This window comes from Dermacentor variabilis, chromosome 6 (assembly GCF_050947875.1).
Source record: "Dermacentor variabilis isolate Ectoservices chromosome 6, ASM5094787v1, whole genome shotgun sequence".
In the NCBI taxonomy this organism is placed as follows: Eukaryota; Metazoa; Arthropoda; class Arachnida; order Ixodida; family Ixodidae; genus Dermacentor; species Dermacentor variabilis.
In genome coordinates, this window is record NC_134573.1 from 43,597,553 (window position 1) to 43,612,067 (window position 14,515).

Sequence of the window (14,515 nt, forward strand, 5' to 3'; positions counted from 1 at the left end):
ACCTATTAGTGAAGCCGCAGTGGAGGGCACTGCATTAACTTTGACCAGATGGTCTTCTATGAATGCAGCTAAAGAGGGGTACACAAGTATTTATGCACTCTTTTTCATCAAAATAGACTTGCCACAGTTGGAAGTTCAAAGTGCGGCCTTGTGCTGAGCACAGTATCCCAGTGACTGACTCGCTGTGATTAGGGCAGCAAAATAAGGCATAGTTTCAGCAGTTTCAGTACACAGACTAGCCATCATGTAAGAGCCACATCAACAAATCATGACTATAACATGTCAGTCAACGCTCATGTCGTCCACTTCTTGTCTCTCGTCTATGTCGCGCTGCACATATACGTAAGAATGTTAATAAAAGACCCACTGATTGAAGGCAGAACAATTACTGAATGACATTTCTCCCACCCTCCTCCCATTGAAGCCTTGTTTTACAATAAGCAAGATGGCCATTTGCAGAGCTTGCAAACAAAGAAGCTTGGTAGAGTGGAACCAGTCCTTTTCCTTTTTCCTTTATTAAAGAAATTTCACCTTAGCCAGCATTGTGTCCTTTAGTTAAAATGATTTTCTCCTACTGGCCATGACTCTGCCAAGCTGTTGATTTCAAACACCAAACTGTTTACACAAATATGTCTCATCTTGAAACTGAGACTTGCCCCTGTAGCAAATGTTTATGTTCAGATGATGAAGGGTTGATCTGTGAAGGGTGTAGCTGTCGCTATCAGTTTGGAAAATGTTCCATAGATCTAAATACATACAAGTCAGAGGTCGAAGCATGGCGCAAGTCATGGCAATGTCCGACATGCAAGTCAACAAAGTCTAGAGGTGCTCAGGGTTCCAAATCTAACAGTGACGATGTAGAGTTTGCAAGCTTGTTCATGACTGTTAATGAAAGGCTTGATGGACTCTTAAAACTTAAGTACACAGAGGAAAGCATTGAGGAATCAGTAAATATGAGGTCTAATCAATATGATGAAATTCTCAATCATATCTGTCGCCAGGATTAAAAAAACTAGATATAAAGTACAAAGTACAGAAGATAGAAAAGCATGCAGCAAACCTTGCATCAAATCATGTCATACAGGAGATTAATGAACGCGAGTGGCACAGTAGGAAGTTAAACCTAATTCCAGTGTCCCAAAATGAAAACACTTTGCTTAAAGGTGAACAAAATAGCTCGAAAAATGAGTTTGCCTCAACTCACCGACAAAAACATCATGGCGATACACAGACAGTGAACTGTTTGCGACAAAGTGCCCGGAATTATAGTTTATTTCACAAAGCAGTCAGTGAAGAAAGAACTTCCGAGCAATAGACGTGCTGAAAGAATGAAGGCTAACTAACACGAAGGCTAACAGAATTTTATTTGGAACGACGAAAACTTGGGCCAAGGACCATGGCTACAAGTATAATGTAATGTAGATTGAAGCCGGAGTCTTACAAAGCAGATGCTTCTCTTTAATAGTGGGCCAGAAGAAGAGCGTGCAGCCTGCATGCTTCATTGTCTTTCATGGCGCCGACCTTTGATCGCACCATCCCACAGTGCGGGAGCCCCACATCACTGTGTCGATTGCCCCCTATGCAAAAACCGACCGTCTTGGTCGCGTCAAAAAGTTCTTTCAGCGACTACAAGAAATGGAGCTCCTCAGGCGCATTTCGCCGTTCACGTACGCACATAGTAGGGTTTCATGCGCACTACATGAACAACTTCAGCACGAGGACGACGACGGAGCGAACCGAGGTCGGAACTGCAGGGGACGATTTCGTAGGTCACGTCACTGAGGCGGCGCATAACCTTGTAGGGACGAAAATAACAGCAGAACAACTTTTCAGAGAGCCCACGGCGACGGATGGGTGTCCAGACCCACACGCAGGCGCCGGTACTGTAATGGACGTCACGTCGACCCTGGTTGTATCGAAGGGTGTCGGTATGCTGCTGGCTCCGGTACGATGCTGAGCAAGCTGGCGTACATTTCAGCTCTTTGTACGAACTCTTCTACATGTCCGCTGGTCGGGCCATTATCAGCCAGAGGTAGCATGTCGTCAAGTGTTGACGTGACGTGGCACCCGTATACAAGTTTAAACGGCGTAAACTGTGTAGTCTCCTGCACAGCAGTGTTATATACGAAGGTCACATAGGATAAAATCTCGTCCCACCTCTTGTGGTCTACGTCAACAAACATGGAGAGCATATCAGCCAGCATTCCGTTCAGGCGTTCCAGTAATCCATTGGTTTGAGGGTGATACGCAGTGCTCCTGCAGTGAGAGCTATGAGTCAGCTGGAGAATGTCCTGCATAAGTTCGGCTGTAAAGGCTGTACCACAGTCGATGATGAAAACAGACAGTGCACTATGTCGTAGGACGATGTGGCATACAAAGAAGGCCACTTCATAGGAGTTTGCTTACGGAATAGCTTCAGTTTCAGCGTACCGGGTTAAGTAGTCGGTAGCGACAACTATTCATCTGTTGCGCGAAAAGGTCACTGGGAATGGCCCAAGTAGGTCCATTCCTATTTGTTGGAATAGTGCTCGACGAGTGTCCACAGGGTGGAGAAAGCCAGATGGTTTAACTGGTGGTTTCTTGTGGCGCTGACAATCGCAGCAGGTCTTCACATACCGTTGTACAGAAGAAAAAAGCCGGGGCCAGTAATACTTCTGTCGGATCCTTGCTAATGTCTTAGTAAATCCCAGGTGTCCCGCGCATGGCTCATCATGGCAGGCTTGCAAAATGTCTTGGCACAGCGCCGACGGCACAACAAGGAGGTGCGTATTTGGACCGCTTCCGTAGTTTTTCCTGTAAAGGACGTCATGCAAATAGTATGATGATAAGCCGCGCACGAGCGAGTGGGGTAAAACACCTTCAACTCCTTGAAAGTGCTCAATCAGTGGCAGCAGCTCAGGGTCAGCGTACTGGTACTCAGCCATCTTTATGGCGGCGATAACGCCAACAAATGGCAAGTCATGGTCAGGGTCCGATGACGTCGTAAGGAGTGGTGCGTGTGACAAACAGCCAGCATCGCTGTGCTTCCTTCCTGAACAGTAGACAACTGTAATGTCGTACTCTTGTAAGCGCGGGCTCTAACGGGTTAGTCTGCCTGATGGATCCTTGAGGTTGGCAAGCCAGTACAGGGTGTGGTGATCGCTGACAGCCTTAAAGGGTCTACCGTACAAGTAGAGACGGAATTTACTAATTGCCCACACAACCGCTAAGCATTCTTTTTCAGTGGTTGAGTAGTTTTATTCAGCCTTGGTGAGACTGCGGCTTGCACAAGCAATGGTGCGTTCCACACCTGCTTGCCACCGCACAAGAACTGCGCCGAGACCCGCATTGCTGGTGTCAGTATGAATTTCAGTGTCAGCGTCTTCGTCGAAATGAGCAAGTATTGGGGCCGCTTGCAAACGCTTGCGCAATTAATTGAACAACTGCTGCTGCTTGTCCACCCAAATGAAAGGCACACTGTCGCGTGTAAGCCATGTCAGAGGCTCAGCAATTCTGGAGAATCTCTCGACGTAGCGCCTACAATATGCGCACAAACTAAGGAAGCATTGGACAGCCTTCTTGTCTGTGGGTGGTGAAAACTTGGCGATGGCAGCTAACTTGTCGGGGTCTGGTCGGATGCCTGTAGGACCAACGATGTGGCCAAGAAATTTGAGCTCTTGGAACCTGAAGTAGCATTTTTCAGGCTTGATAGTGAGGCTGGCAGTACGGATCGCAGCAAGGACACTCTTGAGTCGTGCGAGATGTTCATCAAACGTGCTCGAGAACCCGCCAACATCGTACAATTATACGAGGTAGGTTCGCCATTTGAGTTCAGCAAGCACGGTATCCATTATCCACTGAAAGGTGGCAGGTGCGGAACAGAGACCAAAGGGGAGAACTTTGAACCCATAAGCCCGTCAGGTGTCACAAACGCTATTTTTTCACAATCGTGTTCATCAACTTCGATTTTCCAATACCCTGATTTAAGATCCAACGAAGAAAAAAACTTGGCATGTTGTAGACGATTTAATGCATCGTCGATGCGTGGCAATGGATAAACATTGCGCTTGGCGACACGGTTCAACTTTTTGTAATCTACACAGAAGCGTAGTGTGTTGTCTTTCTTTCTGACTAACACCATAGGGGAGGCCCACAGGCTCGTGGACGGCTGGATCACGTCATCTGGGAGCATCTCTTTCACCTGATGCTTGATCGCTTCCCTTTCCACTGGAGACACTCTGTAAGGATGCTGACGAACAGGACGTGCGGACTCGTTCGTAATAATGCAGTGCTTTGTGATGGATGTGCGCTGTACTTTGGATGACGTTGAAAAACAGTCCGCAAATTCTTTCACGAGACTCAGTAGATGGTCTTTCTGATGGTCTGGCAGAGCAGCGTTAACGTGAATCCATTCTATTAGGCTGGGTAACTCAGATTGCTGAGGTGACGCGATTTCCAATGTGGGAATGTCAGTAACATCAATGATTTCGCAAAGGAATGCGATTGTCGCTCCTAACGGTACATGCCGATACTCGTTGCTAAAGTTTGTTAGCAAAACTACTGAACAATGGTTTCGCACCTGTAGAAGCCCTCTGGCTATGAAAATGTGGCGCTCAAGAAGCAGGGGGATGTTTGCCTCAGCAATTCCTTCGGCGGCGTCCTCCATGTCGCATTGGACAAGGGTAAGCACATTGCTCTTGGGTGGCAACATGACGTGACTGTCAGCTACGCGAAGCACGATGTCACCATTATTGTTCGTTATGGCTTGCGTAGTAGCGAAGCTGACTCTAGACTCTTGCAGGTCAATGATGGCACCATTCGCTTGAAGGAAATCTATGCCGAGTATAAGGTGCTTTGAACATTCAGGAAGAATGACGAAGTCGTCGATGTACGTGAAGCCCCGAATGTTGACTTGTGCCGTGCACCGGCCCATTGGAGTTATGAGGTGCCCTCCTGCAGTACGAATTTGAGTTCCGGTCTATTGCGTCGAAACATTGTTCAGTATAGACGTGAGATGCTGGCTCATAACGGACGTGGCCACACCCGCGTCGAATAACACCGTGACATCTATGGTGACTGGTACGTCGCAAGATACTGACACCAGACTACATTGCTTTCTCTGCGTCTCAATTACGTCATATCAGGGTCGTCGTAGTGGAGGATCTTCAGCGTTCGCAACGTCAGTGACCTCACCCCCGCAGGTCGCTGGGCTCAGTTTTCCCGGGAGGCAGGGCTGAGCGACCAACTCCTTGTTGCGCTCGGCGTGAAGAGGGGGCTGGAAGACCAGTTTCGGGCGGGTGACAGTGACCGGAGCTCACGAAGTCGTAGGGCAAACAAGGTCCTGGTGTCCGCGAGGTAGGCCTCAATCTCCAGGGGGCGTTCACCATTGCGCAGGCACGGCGCATTCAGTGAAAATCCATGGAGCCCAGCTCAACGGTAAGGTCATGCCCTGTAGAAGTGATCGGCTTCACCGCAATGAAAACACAAGGGCCTCCGGTCTGCAGTGCGCCATACATCGCTCTTGTGGGATGGTCGTGTTTCAGCCATGAATGGCGTGCGACGAGGCCTGAAGTCGCCAGTCACTTGTTCAATGGGCGCGCACACCATCAAAGTCCGGGACATCACTCACACTGTGAAAAATTGGGGATTACGAACTGTGCACAGCTTCTGCATACAATATGCGAAGCTGTGGCTGCCGTACCTCGTGCTGTGGTGTCTCGCTTAGCTCTGGGACTTGGAACTGCCTGCCTAATTTTCTCCCGGACGATCTCAGACAGAGCGAGTCGCTGTACCGATGCCACAGCCACCTGGAGCCTTTGGAGCTCTTCTCGAACAACAAGCCTAATGAGCTCCCACAAGGCGTTGGTATTGTCCAAGGGTAGCGAGAGGGACACATGACAGGGTCGACACGTCGCCGTTGTACTGGCTTGTTCGCTGCTGCAGTGCCTTTTCCATTGATATAGCTTCCACGAGAAACTCTGTAAGGGTCTTTGGTGGGTTGCGTACTAGGCCAATGAATAGCTCTTGCTTGACACCACGCATCAAGTTCCTGAGCTTCTTCCGGCATTGTCAGATCTGTGCGCCGGAAAAGTTGGCACATATCTTCGACAAACATTGCGACGCTTTCGTTCGGCCTCTGTACTCTCGCCTGCATTGTAGATTCAGCTCGCTCCTTGAGATCGAGGCTGGCGTATGTGCTGATTAGCTGCCATCGAAATTCGTCCCATGTCGATAGGGCCGCCTCACGGTTCTCAAATCACATCTGTGCATAGTCCTCGAGGGCAAAGTAGGCATTGCGTAGCTTCCACTCTTGATGGTGTGCCCTTGATGGTATGCCCATGGGAGGATGTAGGGATTCCCGGATGGTTAAGGACGGCCTCGGTCGGTGCGGTTGAGGAAGAAGACAGAACCGATGTACTCATCCTTCTGACTCGATCAGGCAGAGACTCGTGCTGAGGTGGCAGTCCTAGAAGCCGATGGCTTGTCTGTACATGAAGAAGAGTCAGCTCGATCGGACTTCGTACTGGGCTTGTAGACGATGTTCGATCTGGGAGTGGTCGCATGTACCCTGCACCTCCACCAGAAAAATGTAACGTAGATTGAAGCCGGAGTCTTACAAAGTAGATGCTTCACTTTAATGGCTCTCTGCATGCTCGTGCCAAAGCCGCAGGGCACGTTGTCTCCGTCATCTTCTTTACGCACAAAGCTCGCACAGCGCCGTGAGCTCACAAGACCTTGATGATGTGTACACGGCAACTTGGCGCACATCATGACACCTTCGCAGCGACGCGGGCAGTAGAAAGGTTTTATTTTCTCCACTTTACGCCGCCCGTGCTTTCATACTTCAGTAGTTTCGTTATCACGTGGTGCTGCACTGGTTTTTCTGGCTTGCGAGACTCATACAAACTGCAAGCAGCAGAGAATGCCACATTCCTGTGGTGTCGCGGGATTCCCGAACGGTCCACGTCACATGACCAAGAGCAGCCACAGCGTTGAATGCAGTGCTCTGTCTTGACTCGGCTTCTCCATGACCGTGCATTTGCATTTTGAGCACAAAACCATAGCACCGTATGTCGGGTGTTGTTTTACTCAATAACGGCAGTAAAGGGCGGTGTGGGCGTATGCAACGTCACCACTCCCTGCTCGGGGGGTGGGCGATTTGAATTGCACTAAAGGTGTGCAGACCCTTGCGACTAAATTTTCAAATAAACTAGGTCTATTCTTGGCACGAAACAAGTGCTGAAAGGTTTCTGGAATGGTATTTTAACAGTTCACGTCGACTTAGTGATTGCCTTCAGTGTCCCTTCAAATAAGCCTTGCAACACTTCTTGAGCATGGCAATTAGATCAGACAATGCTTCCTTAAGCACCCAAACCAAATATTACTTCCTTGTATGCAGTGGGGAATGTACAGCGTCGCTGTAAATATTGGTCATCGTCAAACCCCTGCCATTTAAACTGCACATGCACATTATGATGCAATGGCATCCTCGTGCAACTGTTGGCTGGTTGTGTGAAGATGCCACGAGCAATAATGAATTTATGAACGGCCACAAAAATGTCTGCAATAGTAACAATGTTAATGATACATTATATAATAAAAAATTACAAAATACGACTGTGTTCAAAATGTCAACATAAAAATTCAGTTTAGTACTCTCCGGTATTCAGTGGCTGTCGTTTGGTCGAGTTGTACCGGCTCCTCCACAACTCCAAATCGTGGTGTCCCTCAAGTTTTGCAGAGTGCTACCACAGTGCTCATCTGCGTGGTTCAGTGTGTCCTTGTTTTTGCGTGCTGAATTTGTCCCCACGTAGACTCACTTGAATACAAGTAGAAATGCAGCATCAATGCAGTGGTTTTCTGCAGTTGTGAGAGTTGCGTGAAACACACTTCACAATCCTTTTTTGGATGGGAAACTGCAATGCTGCTGCACAGTTGCTGGCTGCAAATTGTTGTTATTTAGCATGAAAACACATATACACTTGAAGAAGAGGAAAGGGAGAGCACAGAGCAGGCTGGATAGGTGGTGATGGCGATAAATATGCACTGCACTGGTTACCGCAATACCTATAGCTTCGGCAAGCCTGGTTAGAGTGCCTGGAGAGTGTCGCCTATCCGCGTTTCCTTGCGCAGTGGCGCATCAACGTATGGGTCAAAGCCCATGTCAGCCATAAAGCGCTTTAGCCACCATTGCAAGACAGGTTCCATCATCACTTAAAGGGACTGACAACTGGCCAGAATGTGTTGCGAGATGTTAATGGAAATGAAATGACCATGATTTATAGTGACATTATCCGGCACGGTGTTTGCGATTTAAGTAGGAATTATAAATTTAAGTTCGCAAAGAAAGCCTCAAGAACCAGTATGTGGTGAGGCCAGGCAGTGCAATTTGGGTACTTCGAATGTATTCTATGAGATTAACTTTTATAAGTCAACTGTCATTAAGTGCAGCATAATTATTGCTTAAAATTTCAGCTGGTATATTATTAGACACTCGCGCATTATTCTATGCTTTGGAAATCAAAAGAGCACACATGGCTACGACAACATGCTGAACTGCATGTCCCGTGCAAAAGCGTTTCATTTTCGATGCGATTGTTTTCATTTTGACTGCTTAAATACCAAGGCAGTTGGACGGAAAAGCACGAAAACACGTAGCTATTATCGCAGAAATACTTTTAACAGTTTGCAAAACATGAATCGCAGGAACGTCAACTAAAACAAAATACCTTCTCACAACTACGACCGCACTTGTCGTCAGTTTCCCACCAATGCCGGCGTATAATCGCTATCGCGCTCACCTATCAGCATTTTCAGCATGCTTCCAGTGGACGACTACATGCTCACTGCAGATCAAAAAATCCTAATAAAAGGTGTTCCATGGCGCTTTCTGCATTGCCACTTCATGATTGGACACCATGACCAGTAAGCTTTCCACTGCACTAAAAAAAAATAGGTGGCATAGAAATTGGTTGTCAGTTCCTTTAAGCAACACAACTGAACCCATGCAGCGACTGGCACGGTGCACACCACGGCCATGGACAAAGCCCTGTGCAATTTGCTTGACCGACTTTAAATACATTTAACCAGGTTTACCCCAACAGCTAGAGCAAAAGTGCTTGCCAATGCAGCATCTAAACCCTACAGTAACTCAACCATAAGTTGAAGGATAGCCTCAGAGTTTGCTATGTCATAGCCACCAAAATTGGAATTAGCGTCTTCTATGTGAACATCCAAAACCAAATTTAAACTGACCACCACTGTAACGTTCAGTGGGTGGACCACTGCTGGTGCCATCCCGCTCCACTGTAGCCTCCGCAGTGCAAGCTGTTGAGGAAGGAGCAAGAGCGCAGCGAAAGGCGATCTTTGAGTGCCAATAACTTCACTTCTACAGAATGCATTGAAATACCTTTTTTTGCTGCAAAATATTTCTAAAATTTAATGTCCTTTAAAATCAAGTCCATTTCACAACAATGATCAAATGTGTTGCAGGGATCCTTAAAAAATTTACTTCATTCATCCTGCACACCAACCTGATGATGCTTCTAATCTATTTTCTTCAGACCTGATAGACAAGAAGAATAATGAATCAAGCATTGTTTGACAATGTATCCAAAGTGAATGAACTATTCAGAGGTAGACACAACAGTTAATTAACTATTCATCATCACAGTTGCAAACATAGTTGCTGCTCACGACATTTGGAGAGGACTTCAACAATGCAAGATGAGTTTGCAGAAATGAGATGACAAACCACAACACCTTACTAGAGGTGACACGAATGTATCCTTTGCACTGGCCACATGCTGTTTATGCAAGATTATGTCCTTGCTTCCATTACTCCACGAACTGGGGACAAGCATAACAAAAGCACAAGTTACAACAGAGTCTCTACAATACAAGCATGGAAGTCCTGAATGCTGCGTTCTTTTTTTTCGAAACTGTGATTAGTATAACGATTCCATTTGTTTCGGTGTCTTAGCCAATACTTTACTATTCCTAATATTTATGAATTTGAGAAATATGAACACTTTTCTTTTTGTACATCGAGACACGTCATTACCGATCGAGTCTCCGCTATAATGGGAAATTCGCTGGAATGAATGAATGAACGCGCGGGCGCACCTTCTTCTGCTCGGCCATGACATAGCAGTCCTCGTGACTGGGCAGGGCGCGCATAAGGCCGAAGTCGCCTATCTTGACGGCGTTGGCGGCCGCCAGGAGCACGTTGCGCGCAGCCAAGTCGCGGTGAATGAAGTGGCGCGACTCGAGGAACGCCATGCCGTTGGCCACCTGCACGGCGTACTCGACGAGCCGGGACACCGGCAGCCGGCGGCACTGCTTGCGCAGGTAGTCGCGCAGCGAGCCCAGCGGCGCCAGCTCGGTGACCATCATGAGCGGCGCGCTGAGCACGACGCCGAACAGCTGGATGAGATTCGGGTGGCGCAGCTGCTGCATCGCGTTCACCTCCTTCATGAAGTCCTCGAAAGCGCCCGGTTGGGACAGGGCGTCCTCCTTGAGTATCTTCACGGCCACGGGGATTGTGCGGCCGTCCGGGGCGTCCCACTCGCCGCGCACCACGACGCCGAACGAGCCGTCGCCCAGCTTGCTCGCCAGCGTCACGTCCTTCTCGTTGATCAAGCACGTCAGCGTGCTCAGGTCGCCCGTTGGCGAGGCCCCGATCACGACCGACGATCCCGGCTGCTGTTGCTGTGGCGAGGACGAGCCCCGGGCCTTGACGCCGACGGGAAGCAGACGGTTGAGCAGGTTCCGCTTCCACTGGGACGCGCGGTGCTTCTTGACCGTGTCGAGCAGACGACGCGCCGCGGGTTTGCCCATGCCAATCTTCTCGAGGTCTTCGGTCTGGACGAAGTCGAAGTGGCGCGGTCGCGTCACCTGCAGCTCGTCCCGGATCTTCATGAAAAACTGTTCTAGCTGCACCTCGCGCAGGATCTCGTAAAGCCATTCAACACCCGCGTCCTCGCCCGCCGCGGCGGCGACGCCCGGGTCCGACGACCCTGCCGACCGCCGCAGCGTGTTGCTGCCGCCGCCTAGACCGCTGGCACTCATGCTGGTTCCTGCGGCCCGTTTCCGGGGTGCCGAATTCCTAATCGGGTCCGTGACTTACATAGTGAGCGCAGAACGGGACCATCCGCCATGAAAGTATCCACGGTAGCTCGTCCGACCGCACACGATCGAGGCCAGCCGTCAACTCGCGAGCGCTCTAAGCCTCGCTGCGGCGGTCGTCCCCTGCGACATTCAATTGTGGCTGGCAGCGTCGGCAGCGTGCCTCAGCAACCCCTTCTCGAACGCAGCAGCCAAGAAAGAGAAGTCCGTACGCGCTCTACCGCGCTGAAGCAGGCGGAACACCCACTGTCCGTCCGCGTCACGATGCAACCGCGTTTACGTACGCTCGTTCGCTCTTGTTTTGTCGGGAGCCAAACACATGCGTCACATGACGTCACAGCAGCGACAATGGTGACGCAATATCTGCACTGCCGGAAAATAACGGAGAAAAGAAACTTCCTTGCTATTCAAACAACTACATAAAGCCTTTATGGAGCTTCGTTATTTCATGTTAGGGTTCCCTGGAACCCTATTATGTCCCATACACAACTGTACAATAGCGCATTCGTTCTATCAAAATAAAACAAGAAGTGACGTTTGACCGTGCAAATTGCTTTAGGGCGGAGTCACGTCTACCGTCGAAATAGCAGCAAGGAGTTCCGAAATGGTCTGCTACAACGCGATAAATAGAAACCAAGCTCATGGTAAACCCATCGCATCGTATCTGCCTGAAATGCATATTTAGCATACAGATCAAAGCAAAAAGTGTTCAATCAAGGCAATTTTATCTCTCCACTGACCACGATAGTCTAAACCAAAGCTTGAAACGGCCGCTTTTTCTCGCAAAGGAAGCTTGACGGGGATAGTAGTCTCGAACGCAGGGAACCTACCGAAACCACGTGTACTCTCTCTTAGGTTAGTGCGTCCATTTCCTAGTCAAAGAAAATATTTCCGCGCTTCCCCGCTTAATAGAAGCGCGTGCTGCAGTCGAATTCTCTAGGAGGCTTCTACATATGCGTTCCCGATGCAAGCTTATCGCTCGAGCATAAAGGAGGCCGTGCTCGGAGAAAGTGTCCGGACGGTACTACGACGACAGGAATGAGAGAAACATCACTGTAAATGCCTTTTTGTAAAGAAAACAGTTCACTTTGCTCGATTTTATTTTTCCCCACCAAATTCGATGCTGCACTGAAAGAAAAGTTAGCACCCTTTTGGTCAAAATTATTCCGGCGTCCCCAACTAAAGCCCCAACTAAGCAACTAAAGCCTTACAATCATATCGTGGTTTTGGCATGTTAATCCCCAGAATGTAATATTTAATATTGTGGGAGGCTTACTTATCCCCAGTCAATGATTAATCGCTAGGTAGCTTTTTGTGTGCCTTTCGTTCTTTAACGCTGCACGCCCGGTATTTCCAGCAGATCACGAACAGTTATGGCTAACAAAAATCGGGGCCCTCGATTCCCCTAGCGTCATCAGCGTGGCGCACACATCATTCTTGACTGGAGAGTATACCGAGCCCAGAGTTTTGAAGAAAGGAAACGCACGCAAGACATATGGCGATTATTGATTGAAGACAAGATACGCCTCAACGAGTGCGAGCTTTTCTTTATATATGCACTCTAAACCATGACAGCACGGCGGAGCCAACGGCGCGACGCGGCTCGAGTGTCCTTGTAACTGCTGTCGCAATAAAAGAACTTGCGTTGTCTACGCTGTACACGCGGTCAGTCTGTGTTAACATATATATCAACACAAAAGTAGGCTGGGCCGAAATTAACTCATATTACGAAACACGGGTACGTGAACCACTGTCCAAAAGAATAGGCATTAAAATGAAGCTGAATAAAGCAACAAAAATTCCTTGTTTCATATGACAATGTAGTCACACATGAGCGTTACCTTCATGCGCGGATTCAGAGGAGATGTCCAAATGTCCTGACCCCCCACCCCTCGCCTTCCCTTAAAGGGCAACTCCAGCGTTTTTTTAAACCATATTACGATGTTGTTATTTTCAAATGCCATGGAGTCGTGTCACCGGTAGGGTGGTTCAACTTGCTTAGAAATTCATCAGTTTAAATAACCAATAAACGAGATACTGAAACCGAAACAGGTAGCTGCTTCGTGTGACGTCACGATGAGCTGCTGTCGTCAAATCCTGCGCTACCACAATGTAAACACGCAGTACACGTGGCGCTAACTCTGAAGAAGCGAAGCCGATGATCCCTCGTGACGACACAGGGAGCTTTTGCAGATCTTCCGAGCTAGACAGCGGTGATTTCAGCGACAGTGGCGGCGTAGTCTCCGACGTCAAAAAAACAGGGTGTCCAGTAAAAAGTCATGAGTCGGGAACGCAACCAATCTTTGAAATTCATTTTCAGGAGTGCTAAATAACTTGCAGCCATATTGTTTGCCACAAATAATCAGAGTGCAAAAGAGAACGTATATTCAAAATTTTATTAAGATCAGTGTACACCGAAAAATCACCGGCATTGCCTTTTAAAATATGTGTGCGTGCGTCAGCGTACGGTACGTGACAAACTCCTGAAGTCCTTCTTCTCCGCTGTTACTATCCTTTAGCTCTGTAGAGAAGAGATGTGCCTAATGATTATTGAAGAGAACCGTTGCAGCTCGGCCTCCTCCTTACAGAATCTGTCGTGGCATCAAATACATGAATAATAACTACATTGCCCTTGCCAAAGATGCTGCAAACGAATTATTGAACGCTACGCACTGTCAAAACAACTAAAATATGTATTTTTTTTCATAAAAGAATATATTCGTAGGTCCCAAAAATTCTGCCAGAAATAACTGATATCATTGCTTCCATTTTTTTAACAAGTAAAGAAAATATCACACGAACTATATCTATATCAGCTTTATCAGTTCAAAACCAGCAAAGCAGTGCATGCCGCTCATATGAAAGACGTAAAGGCCATCAACTGAACAAGTTGAGGACAAATATTTTAATTAAGCTTTGTCATTCAAACACCTTGTTTAGGTTTTTGTACATACGCAACGGCCAGGGAAAAATCTCAATGACGCCGTCCTTCATTCCAATGTATTCCGCAGGAGCAGCTGTCAGCGGTCGTGTATTGTGCGTAATTGCACCGAAATTATAGTCACAACAGAGAGCACATACAAAATGCAGGAGTTCTGCAAAACATACATTAGAAATGCGAAGATACAATGAATATACAAATGCGAAGATACAGCTTGATAAAGGGCAAAATAATGTCACTGCAAACAAAGTTCAGTGCATGTATACGCAGACCTTAGCAACAAGATATATATATATATATATATATATATATATATATATATATATATATATATATATATATATATATACGTATAGGTCTCCAATAAACCTACGTTTCTAAGCAAAAGTCAGTGTGTATAATGCGTCAAACAAGGCAAATAAACATATTGCGCAAAAATTTATTCACATATCACAGAATCCTAAGGCC

At 47.6% G+C, this 14,515-nt stretch overlaps 1 protein-coding gene across 1 annotated transcript in view; it reads right to left on the reverse strand.

The window, feature by feature from the left end:
- Window positions 1-11,502, reverse strand: part of Ack (activated Cdc42 kinase) — a 121,592-nt gene extending 110,090 nt beyond the window's left edge. Inside the window, exon 1 of the mRNA XM_075695001.1 lies at window positions 10,105-11,502. Coding sequence (XP_075551116.1) covers window positions 10,105-11,049 — 945 coding nt within the window. The 5' untranslated portion in view covers window positions 11,050-11,502. The remainder of the gene's footprint in view (window positions 1-10,104) is intronic.
- Window positions 11,503-14,515: the final 3,013 nt, after the last annotated feature.